This window comes from Abrus precatorius, unplaced genomic scaffold (genome assembly GCF_003935025.1).
Source record: "Abrus precatorius isolate BTA unplaced genomic scaffold, Abrus_2018 Scaffold7, whole genome shotgun sequence".
Lineage (NCBI taxonomy): Eukaryota > Viridiplantae > Streptophyta > Magnoliopsida > Fabales > Fabaceae > Abrus > Abrus precatorius.
This window is the reverse complement of record NW_020874417.1, coordinates 20,673,181-20,685,358: the sequence shown is the minus strand read 5'-3', so window position 1 is coordinate 20,685,358 and position 12,178 is coordinate 20,673,181. Positions and strand designations below refer to the sequence as shown.

The window sequence follows — 12,178 nt, the reverse complement described above, 5'->3', positions numbered from 1 at the left end:
ACAAAGCACATTTGTACTTCTTGCAAGTCATGGTCGTCCTTCTCAGTAAGCACAGGCGTGCCTAGGGGTGCGAGGTCATGTTGCTCTATGTGCATGAGTGTGCTTGCAACTCTATTTTGTGACTTTGACACGTTATCAGACAATGTCTTCCCGTTTCTCAATGTTAATTGCCTTGGCATGTTCCCTAGGATTAGGTATAGGCTAGGTGGGCAGCATTCCTAACTCCCTTTGAGTCAATAAACTGGTAAGTTGTCCTAATTATGATTTTATTTCGAATATGTCAAAGCTTATTTCTTAGAACTTTTTGTCCATTGTTTGGAGTTGTTGCTCTATCTAAAGGCTTTGTTGTTCCATTTGGGACTCAAGTTTTGAAATTCTTTGCTCCAATTAAATGGTTTATATGTCATTGAAAATTGTTAGATGCTATCTTTTCTACCAAAGTGTAGGCCTTAAATGGCCCTTTGCTTAGGAAGGCTCCTCTAGCTGTCGCATTAATTGTGACTTCATTGAAAGATGAGAGTCCACTATAAAATATTTGCATCTCTTTCCACACAGGGAACCCGTGATGTGGACATCTCCTCAAGAGCTCTCCAAACCGCTCCTATGTCTCGAGCAGAGATTTAGACTCATATTGCTGAAAATTAGAAATTTATATCATAAGCTTCACAAAGAGTGATGGTGGGAAATATTTGGCCAAGAATTGCTGAGTTAGGTCATCCTACGTTGTAATTGAATTTGATAGGAGTATAGAGAACCATACTTTCATCCTTTCTGTAAGAGAGAATGGAAAGAGGCGAAGCATGATAGCATCTTTGGTGACATCATTGTATTTTATGGTGTCTGTAAATCGGAGGAACTTTTACTAATAGAGATGAGGTCTTCATCAAGTCGCCCTAAGAACAGTGTAGAGTTCTAGACTAGATTGATCAAGGCTAACTTCAATTCATAAATTGTTGGCCTCTTTATCAGGGGCTACAATGCTTCTGGCATCCCCTCAACAGTGGGTGTCATATACTCCAAGATTGGTTGCTCTTCAGCCATCTTTTTCTTCTGTCTACACTCCTTTCTTAGCCTTTGTGTTGTCTTCTTAATCTCTAAATCAAAAGCAAATTTTGCAATAAGCTTAAAGTAAATGAGTACAAAACAAAACAAATAAACAAACATACAAATGTTTAAATCAACTAAGTACTCAATTTTCTTTTATATTAAAAATTAATCCCTAGCAATAATGCCAAAAACTTATTTGTAGGCAAGTGTACTAGTCAAAAAGTAATAAGGCGTTTAAAATTGAGTTCCCAAGTTATCGTCCTATAGAGCTTATTTTCAAGTACCAAGAACACATTGATTTAATTGTTTAAACTGAAAAGGTGCGTAATGAATTAAAAACAAGAGGTGTTTAAATTCAAAGGGGAATTAAAAAGACATGAAAGTAATTTTTGATAGAAATTGGATGAGAAGAGCTTAGGGCATATAGTTTCACCTATTACACTCTCTATGTTCTCTTTAGTTTAATTCCAATATTAGTTTCCTTAATGTTTACCAACCACTTATACTTATTCTATTAACACCAAATGATCATGCAATGTCAATATTCTTTTCCCTAAGCGATCACCACTAATGATCATGCAAGACAAAAGGTAGAAAAAGCATAAAGAGCTTATGCGTTTGTTAATTCAATAACTGTTGGAAAGGAATAATTAAGTTTGATCTGCCTAACCCTTTGTTCTGTTTTATCTAATAGTTTCATTAATTACATGTGGTACAACTGCCTATGATGCAACTAATTATAAGATGCTAAAGGTGATCAATTCTTATCATGCAAAATTCAATTTGATAGGATAAAAACTAAACATTAAAAAGAAACCAATATCGTTATTAAATATAAAAGTCACATAGAGTATGCAATAAAATCTGTCACAATCCTAGTTATGGATTTAGCTACTCATAACAAAACGAACAACGAAAAGCATGATCAACAAATCCATAAATACAAAGGACAATTTGAACTGAAAAGACCCAAAAGGGAAAAGGATGGAAGTAATTCTTGTTCTCTTAAGGGCACTTAATCACTCGCTCAAACTCTGAAGGGGCACTCGTCATCTTTACCAATGATCTCCAATAACTCTTAATGATTGATTAAGTCAGAACTTAGAGGAAAAAGATGGTGTGTAAAAGGTGTCCCCTTTCAGGAGCATAAGGCTTCTTTATATAGAGTGTACACTGAGTTCCTTAATCGTCACTCAATCTTTAGTGGTTGAGCTTTTATATTTTTGAACAAAAATCGATTTTGTCGACCAATAGAATCTCAACTGACATCTTTGTTTAGATTTCAAATATGAATCTAGATTAAAAAAAAAAAAAAACCACAAAGTTTAAAATTTAAAATTAAATTTTGAACGCAGATCTATTCAGCATAGTCGTGCATCATCTTCTAGCATGGTTGTACTAGATAACGAAGCACGATCATACTCTCTTGCAGGTCAATTGTAATTGTCTGATTTTTGCTCAAAATATTCTCATAATGTACTAGTGGTTCTTTCATGCTTAAATGTAAAAATTAACAATAAAAATTAATGTGAAACACCCATAAAATAAGCTTCAAGTATATAAATATAAATTATAAAACATATTAAAATATGAACTTATCAATTTTTATAAAATTTTTACTTGCATTAGGAGAGTTTCTTTCTTTACGTTATGAGAAATTTTTATTTTTATCCTCTTTTCTTACATGATCATCACCTTCTAATCTTTTTCATTTTTGTCTCTATCTTCTTATCTTTACTTTTTTTTTCATCATATTTCCTTGGTAACATGTTAATTACGCAAAAATTATAAATAATAAATACAAAAAATTAAGTATAATAAAAAAAATTAAATTCTTTCTAAAAATAAATTATTTTCAATTTTTATATTTAACAAAAATTATTTCATTAAAATTTTACAGTATTTTAAAACTACTTTTTTTATTGTCTAAATATATAAATATAGTAATTTTAAAATACTCTATCTAAACACAAGCTTAAAGTACTTAGTAATTTTAATGTGTCCCTTGAGTTTTTTACTAATTTTTTTGTTTTAAAATTTTAAAATTTGCTAAATTTTATGAAAATTTAAGCAAGATTATTTGAGTTTGTATATTTAGTTATATTTTGTTAACATTATATGCAAGGATGTAATGCTTTTATAATTTAAGCATCTTTCAATTTGTATGCACATTGATATCTTAATTATTTTATTTTTTTAAAAAAGAATTATTAAGTTATGTACTTCCTCTTAAGTTATATAATATTTACTTTTAACGAAAAAATATTATATTTTAACGAATGAAAAAACGAAAAAGGGGACGAAAAAAAAATGAAAAAATATTATATTTTAACTAATTAAGTTATTTACTTTTAAAATTTACCAAAATCGAAAAAATAAAAAAACGTTGTAAAACTTACTCTTAACGAAAAAGGGGACGAGCTCATTATGCTACTTTTGGATGTCTTATACAATATGATTTTATTTATGAATATTTTAAGAATATTGGTTAAATAAGATAAATATTTATAATTATGTAAAGGTAATATAAACTTTTATACAATAAGTATCTTTTTAATAAAGAAATTATATATTTTTTCCTTAACTAATATCTTATAAAATTTATGAGAAATACAAATAAAACTAACGGGTTCCTATCCCTGAATTAACGGTTCACACAACGCCGGGAGCAGAAGCAGAAGGGGAAAATAATAGAATTGAAGTTGAAAGCAGAAAATAGCGCGGGAATAGAAATGGCAAGCAGTAGCAGGAAGAAGAAGCACGATTTGGAGTTGGAAAGAGTTCGCTTAATCAGTTTAGCCCTTGATTTTGGATTCGACGAACACTCCGCTAACAAGTGCTTCGACCGTCTTCTCGCTCTCTACGGTACTCTTCCTACCATTTTCTAATTCTCTTTCATTTCAAATCTCTTTCAAAATTTGAGGTTTCTTTCTTCTGTTCAGGCGATGATGGTCGCGAATTCATCACCGTCGAACACTGCGGCGATGATTTTCTCGCCGCCTTGGCGGAGTCGATGCAAGCCACCGAGGAATGGGATGACCTACAGGAAATGGAGTCACAAGCGTGTGGAACCTTGACTCACATTTTCGACAAAACTGTTCCCACGTGTGGTGTTGCCAATGATGATGACACCTCAAGATGCTTCGTTAACATTGTCGACGATTCGCCTCAGCCTCAGAGACGCAAACACCAGACCAATGTGGTGGAGTTGGATTCCAGTGACGATGAGGATGTGCATTTCAGTGTTTCAAGGCAAAAATCTGTGGTAAGAAAATAATTTTACATTTACGAGTGATAAAAATACACTTATTTGGATGGTGAACTATTATGGATCTGCATGTACAGAAATTATTAAACGAACTGGAGTATAATGCAATTAATAATACCAAAGGGAATAGATATAACCCAAACCCAATATGGCATTAATAAAAATTGCAATCACAGTTTCTTCGATAATTGGGGCCTTAAGCTTTTTCCAAAACATTTAAATGGAGTTCTAAAGTAGTTTATCATTTGGATGGCAAGAATCATGGGTAAAAAATTCCTTGACTATTCTTAGTTCTATTATATTTTCTATTAGTTTATATTTGTTTGCTAGATTTTATGGTATATAAGACAGATATAATGGCGAGAGACCTACTAAAATAATTAAAAATATGTTATAGGATTGCAGAAGTGGCATCACTCAAGGCTCAGTTTCATCAACTTCCAGCAAAATACGGTCCTCCTTTGCATCAAATAATAAAAACAGGACTCTCACTTACGAAGAATTGCAAGCACTAGTAGATGATATTGAGTTGGCAAATGTTGTTATCTTTGGTAATAAGGCATTTCGACCATTGCAGCATCAAGCATGTAAAGTAGCTTTGGCAAAACAAGATTCTTTTATTCTTATGCCTACTGGGGGTGGTAAATCTCTTTGCTATCAGGTTTGTTCTTTCTTGTAACCCTTTTTGGTTATTTATATTTTTGTCTTTTGGCCATATTCTTCTGACTAGTTAATATGGGCGCTGTTTATATTCTTTTGAAGTAGCTATTTGCTCAAAAGTGCAAAAATCTAGAATGTGTCAATTGTCAAATGATTGTGTATCATGAGTCATGACTGTCCTTTTATTAATTGTTTGAAGGGTTGTCCAAGCTGTTCTTGGTACCCAGACTCCATTGATTGGTGAAATATTATTTTCTTATAATTTATGCGTTTCTAACATGTTTACTTTATTTTGTGTTTAAAGCTTCCAGCAACTCTTCAACCGGGTGTTACAGTAGTAGTATCTCCATTACTTTCACTCATTCAAGATCAGATAATAACACTAAACCTCAAGTTTGGAATACCTGCTACTTTTTTAAATTCTCAACAAACTGCTTCCCAAGCCACAGCTGTCCTCCAAGAGCTAAGGTGAGATTGACTTCTTTGTCTATTCTTATCTAGCATTTTCTGTCCTATAATTTGCCCATGAAAATAGTGAATTAGTACTAGTATCATTTCTTTCTTTCTATTTTTTTGAAAAAAAAAATTGTTTCAGATTATTGATTACTTTATTATTTAAAATTTTCTTACATTAGTTTTCGTGTAACCAGAAAAGACAAACCATCATGCAAGCTCTTGTATGTGACACCTGAGAGAATTGCTGGCAATCAATCATTTCTTCAGATTCTAAAATGCATGCATCAGAAGGTAAAGTTGTCTTAATTTGAGTACACTTTTTTAAGCCATTGTCACAGAGCAGTAGAATTGAAAGATCTTACATGTATATGGTTGGTGCTCCCTCTTAAATCACAGGGACAGCTTGCAGGTTTTGTTGTTGATGAGGCACACTGTGTTAGGTACGCCTTGTGCTTTCGGTGTACAATCCCGGTATTTCTTTTTTATCAATGACTACAATTGTATGAAATTTTGAGACATATGCCATGAATCACACACATCCGTGAAGCTGCACTATCCCATGTTAGCTCTGTTGGTGGTCATTAAGAAGAGAAATCAAGTGAAAATGGACAGGTTGATTCAAGTAGGTAAACACATTATAGGAACGGGACAAATGACAAAGAATACTGTATTGAAATTATAAGTTTCTCAAGGAAAACAAATCAAACTCTCCTGTACAGAAACAATGATGCTTAGCAACACTGTAAACAGCAAAAATACTTGAAAAAATGCATGCATCAACATGAGATGGGGTTGTTAAAGCTATATGATTTTGTTATGAATAAGAGATATCAAATTGTTTGCTATTTGCTACTGTTAAATTGAAAATTATGCTTTTCAGCCAATGGGGACATGATTTCCGGCCTGATTATCGGGGATTGGGATCTCTTAAGCAACATTTTCCAGATGTACCTGTCATGGCACTGACTGCCACTGCAACTCATGCAGTTCGTGAGGTAATCAGAATATCAAATTGCCATGATGGGCAATTTTATTGAGTATCATCCATCCCCATATTTTTGCCTTTAAATTGAATTGTTTCTTTTCAGGACATCTTAAATGCTTTAAGAATTCCCCATGCAATTGTTCTTGAAAGAAGCTTTGACAGACCAAATTTGAAGTATGAAGTCATTGTTAAGACAAAGGAACCGCTAAAGCAGCTTGGACAGCTACTAATTGATCGCTTCAAGAATCAGTGTGGAATTGTTTACTGCCTTTCAAAAAGTGAATGTGTTGAGGTTTCAAAATTTTTGAATGAGAAGATCAAGATCAAGGCAATGTATTACCATGCTGGCTTGGCTGCCCGCCAGAGAGTAGCTGTTCAAAAGAAATGGCATGACGGGGAGGTCCATATAGTATGTGCAACTATTGCTTTTGGAATGGGGATAGACAAACCTGATGTTGTAAGTTGAGCTACGTTTTTTAAATTATTATGATAATGCTGTTATTATTCACAATTTTATGATCAACTTTGTTTAGGAATTCTACACTTAAAGAAAGAAATTATGTCCTCTGTGAGTAATTCCTGGTCTTGATAGTTGATATATAAACTGATGGTGCATTGTTGATTTGCTATGTAATTATTGATCACCGGTGCAATGGCTGAGAAATGACATAGTAGGGCCAAGCACACCATTACCAAAACCTTTATCTCATACTCTTTTCCAAGCCATGTTTTCGTGATTGAATTAACTAAATTGAAAATAAAAATGATAATTTGCACAATTATTCAAATTCCTAGTGATCATCTTATCCATCCTGCCTTAAAGCAAGTAGAAACTAGAAAGTATAAGCCCAAAATCTGTAAGCATTTTATATCGAATCTGCCTAATAAACTTAAAATATAGTATGTCTACATTAGTGAAACATTTAAATGCTTGGCTAGCTCAAATATCACATGCAAGTATAGAGATTAACACTAACTAAAAATTTCTTTGTGGTGTCTTAGTTTTCCAGTTATTGGTTACCCAAAACTATTATTTTTTCTTTGTCATACGTTTTCAGCGGTTTGTCATCCACAATACAATGTCAAAATCAATCGAAAGCTATTATCAGGAATCTGGAAGGGCTGGAAGAGATAATCTCCCTGCTGTTTGCATAGCTCTATACCAGAAGAAGGATTTTAGTAGAGTTGTATGCATGATAAGAAACGGCCAAGGATATAAAAAGGAAAGTTTTAAGACAGCAATGGCTCAAGCCAAAAAGATGCAACAGTACTGTGAACTGAAGGTAAGCCAACTCCACCGCATATCAACACGTATTATTTTTTCTTTCTCTCACGTCTATAGTCAATATACTTTCGAAAATGGGGGTAAAAAACATTAACGAATGAGTTGTCCATATAAATTTTCATATAAAATTCATCCAAAAGATTTCCATCTGTTTTTAAGGTGTAACAAACTGGTCCCTAGTGCAGAAAGGCGATTAGCCACAACGCAAGACTTTATATTTTGCCTTTGTTTGGATGATTAGGTTGAATGCCGGAGACAGAATTTACTCGAACACTTTGGAGAATCTTTTGATAGAAAAGCCTGCAAATTTGGATCTAGCCCCTGTGATAACTGTCTCAAGACTGCATTATGAGTTGTCTGGTGTGCCAACACTGTGGAGTACTCCCTTTCGCGTTTGCCCCTTGGATTTTATCAGTATGGTTTACTGGTTGAAAGGTCAAAATCTTATTCTATATTATGACACAATTTGGGTGAGCTTTTGTAGAAGTATTTGTAGGGTGGAAAATAAGAGAATAAAATAAATAAAATTCTTCTAAGTTAAAAACATTTTTTTTAGAAATTTTCTCCTTTTACAGATCATGAAGTGCATAGTTGATTTCTTAAGTTAAAATCAATTTTTTTAAACGATTTTTCAATTAACATTTTCAAAACATGAGGAGCATAAGTTGATTTTAATTTATAAGAAAATTTTATTTATTTTATGTTCTTATTTTTATCCTACTAGTGTTTTTGGAGAAGTTATTCTAAATTGGGATTATGTCTAATTTAGTTAAACAAGCTTTTAAACTAGTCAAATAAGCTGCAAGTTAGCTTATTTGTTTTGTCAAATGTTTGAGACCTTGAAAGGAAAATTTTGATCCCAGACGTTGTACCAAAATTTCAAAGGGAAAACAAGCGAAGGAACAAGAAACATAATTGAAATTCAAACGCAAAATTCTAATCTTGCTACACTGGAAATGGCGTGCTATAGATTCTTTCTTGGCCACATTGGACTGGAGTCACTACTGGTTCCTTCTAGGTCCTTGACGTACAACAGCTGGAGATAGCTTCACCAGGAACGGCTACACCTCCTTTCCATATTGAAGCTTCAAATATTGTAACCTGAAATATTTTCTGAGTTTATATGGGGCTCTTTGAGGAACACCCTATGTGAATAGAGAGACAGGTGGAGTTACACTTTTTAATATTTGATTTCGTATTTTCATTAATTCAAAGCATCAACAAGCATGATTCCCATTAAGGCTGTCTGTTCATGTCAGTTGCATTCAACTTCTGACCTCAGAAATCCACCGTGCATTCTTCTGGGGCCAGTTCTGATGTTGATTGAGAACTTGCATCGAGTACATATTGAAGTCCCTTTCACTGTCTCGAACAAATGCATGCATTTATTTCTAACTGTAAGGACGCCAATATTTAGTGAGTCCGTCGAGCAAAATGGACTTAATTATGATGCACCATAAAAAATTATACTATGGTATAATAATTATATAAAATCATTAAAAAAGTTTGATTATTGTAAATCATAATCACCACATAACCCACCTTTGATGCGTTGTGAACTTTTGAATTTATACAATTCTGGTCTTTGATAGCAATATTTTGAATTATTTTAGTTCGTGAAAATGCACATTTATACAAAATTGTCTTCGAAAAATATCAACGTGTTAAAAATTTTAGCCTGTTATATTGTTGACTTGATGGTTTTATATCTCAATATTATCTTGTATAGACAAAAACTTTCAAAGAATAAAACAATAAAAGTTATTACTTTCAGGATCGAATTGTATATTAACTTTTAACAATAAATCAAATTTAAATTTAACATGAAATGAAAGGTAAAAGGAAATCAGTCTTGACTATCGTAAAATATATTTGGATATGATTAAGATTAATTTTACTTAAATTTACTTTTAATAATTCATGTATAATTATGTAATAAAATTAGATTATTTCTTAAATAATATTTTAATTTGATTCTTGTATCTATATGAGTTGGACTTCTCATGGAAAAATATTAACTCGTGTATCCGGATTGAGATCAGCATAATAATCATAGATAATTTTCTTGTAAAAGAGAGACTTTTTAATTCCATTCTTTGAAGTGCGTAAAATTTATATATATATATATATATATATATTAAAAGGTGTGCATCCTTATTCCTTCGATACAAATGCAGAACTCTTCTGATTTCCCACGTGATCGTGATCCATATGGTATGATAGTCGACCTCTATGGATGAAAGGCACTCCACCAAATATTTTCTTATCTCGTTAGCGTGGCAAGTCGCAGACTTTAAGTCAATATTGTTTATAAAATCGGAAAGTTGTATAAGTTTTGACAAATCACATAAGAACTCTAAAGTGAATCAGAAGAATATTTATTTACATAATAGCTCATGCAATGTCGTCCCCAGTAGCCCCGATATTTCTTTGAGGTCTTCGTATAACGAGAAACAAATTTTGACATGACGTATAAATTATTATAAAGAAATTGGATAATGTACATAATTATAAACACTTAAAAACATTATGTATAAAAAAAAAGTCAAAACGAACTAAGGCAAAAAGAACGAAGATCTAAATACTACAGTTTAAAATATCCAAATTTAAAACTTTAATAAGTATAAAAAAAAAGTTGCTTAAGCGATCAAATTGGTTTCTATCAAAGAAGATAAAATCAAGAACCAAGTCTATTATAATTAATTTAATTAAGGTTTGATTTTAAAAAAATTAATGAAATTATAAGAATATATCTAAAAAAAAATATGAAAAGATTTATTTTGAGGGTTCAGGTGAGAAGTCATGGGACAGTGAAGGAGGTAATCATTCGTGACTTTTTAGGGCTTATGTGCACCTGCTCTAGTAATTAAATTATTTAGAATGAAAATTGATTTTCACACAATAAAAGATCATTTGAATAAGCTTTAGAAACTTGTTTTAGACTTTGAATTATTCGACATAGGTTCTTTATGGTCAAGTTTGATGTAAAGTATGACAAGTTGAAGGTCATGGAAGACAGTTCGTGGCTTTATTTTTATTTTTTTTTATCATTACCATACTGTGAGACCTTCTTGGTCTGAGGACTTTTTATTTTTATTTTTTATCTCCAATAGCTCAGATTGATCAGATTTCTTGTTTGCGTTCGGTTCTCTAGTTTAAGTCTTTTCTACTATGATGAAAGCATTTTGATGCCCTTAATGTAAAGTGAGAAAGGTTTGTAAGGGATTGTTTACGGTGAAAAATAATAATTTATAAACAAATAATCTAAGAGAGGACTAGATTTAAGTCCTCTTGAGTTATTTAAAGTGTGTCTATTATGTAACAATAAGATCAACGCTATAATGCAGTAGGAATAGTAAATAATTGACTAAATAGAACATAATCAAATGTGAAAGTTTTACACAACGTATTGAACAAGAACTGAATTATAGAAACATAAACAAACTAAACGAATTGGAATTGAAGTGTGGAAAGGTAAATATGCAAGAAAATAACGTATGACTCCTAGCAACAACGGACTATAACCACAATAAGTCTCTTGGTAGCTGGTGTCTGACGCGGTGTAGAGTTTTAGTGTGTAGAGAATTTTAGGTGCAGTATCTGGGTGTAAAAAGTCGCCCACGGGAAAGTGAAGCTTTGACGTATTTATAGGCAAGGGAAATCATTATTGCTCTCCTTTTTTGGCAGACACTTCTTGGTAACTGCCTTCAACTGTTGCCCATTATCCACATGCTGTTGGTTGTGATTTCTTTCATAATTGCTATTGCCCGCGACACTTTTTCATATTGTTGAACCTTTGTCTGGTGGTAACTACTGATAACCGCTTTTGAGCCATGTAATAACTTTTGAGTCTTATCATAACTCTTATGGACTTCAAATCTTTTTTTTTTCGTTTTCTATTTTTTGAGCAATTCTAAGAGAAATCTAAGAGGCTTATTTAGCATTATCGACTTAAAATAATTTCCCCCTTGATTTCTATTTATCGATTAATTTTGGGGAATCTTAGAGTTCTTTTTGTTCTTGTGGACTTAGAATATTTCCTTTATTCATTTCTGTTTTTTGAGCAACTTTGGAGAGAATCTGGAGCTCAGTCTAGCTTTGTGGACTTAGAGTATTATCTGATCATTCCTTTTTTTGAGCAATTCTAGAGAAAGTCTAGAGCTCAATCAAGTCTATGGACTTATAATATTTTCTGACCACTTCCTATTTTTCAAGCAATTCTGGAGTGGAGCTTAGTTTGGTTCTTAAAACCCTCAAAAAATACCTCAAAAGATCTTCAGTCTTGTGGACTTAGAATTATTTTTTTGTCAATCTTATTTTCGACCTGTTTTAGTTATTCTTAGTCCATGGGTAAAAAATCCTCAGAAAAGCCTTGAAAAGTCTCTCAATCTTATGGACTTGGAATAATTTTCTCCTTACTTTTTTGTACTTTGAGCAATTTTTCGAGGAAAATCTAGGGTGACAAAAACCTCTAAAA

At 32.4% G+C, this 12,178-nt stretch overlaps 1 protein-coding gene across 1 annotated transcript; it reads left to right on the top strand.

The window, feature by feature from the left end:
- The first annotated feature begins 3,722 nt into the window (after positions 1 to 3,722).
- Positions 3,723 to 8,053, top strand: LOC113873043 (ATP-dependent DNA helicase Q-like 1). Its single transcript, XM_027511001.1, has 10 exons — positions 3,723 to 3,912; positions 3,990 to 4,312; positions 4,713 to 4,976; positions 5,280 to 5,443; positions 5,626 to 5,722; positions 5,828 to 5,871; positions 6,312 to 6,426; positions 6,520 to 6,873; positions 7,475 to 7,699; positions 7,943 to 8,053. The coding sequence occupies exons 1-10, from the start codon at positions 3,780 to 3,782 to the stop codon at positions 8,051 to 8,053; spliced, it is 1,830 nt and encodes a 609-aa protein (XP_027366802.1). The 5' UTR covers positions 3,723 to 3,779.
- Positions 8,054 to 12,178: the final 4,125 nt, after the last annotated feature.

What these genes read in the sequence shown, in the direction of transcription:
- LOC113873043 (XM_027511001.1), top strand. Translation starts at nt 3,780, where the DNA reads ATGGCAAGCAGTAGCAGGAAGAAGAAGCACGATTTGGAGTTGGAAAGA. An exon ending in TTTCAAGGCAAAAATCTGTG is followed by an intron (nt 4,313 to 4,712) that starts GTAAGAAAATAA and finishes AATATGTTATAG; the next exon opens with GATTGCAGAAGTGGCATCAC. An exon ending in CAACTCATGCAGTTCGTGAG is followed by an intron (nt 6,427 to 6,519) that starts GTAATCAGAATA and finishes GTTTCTTTTCAG; the next exon opens with GACATCTTAAATGCTTTAAG.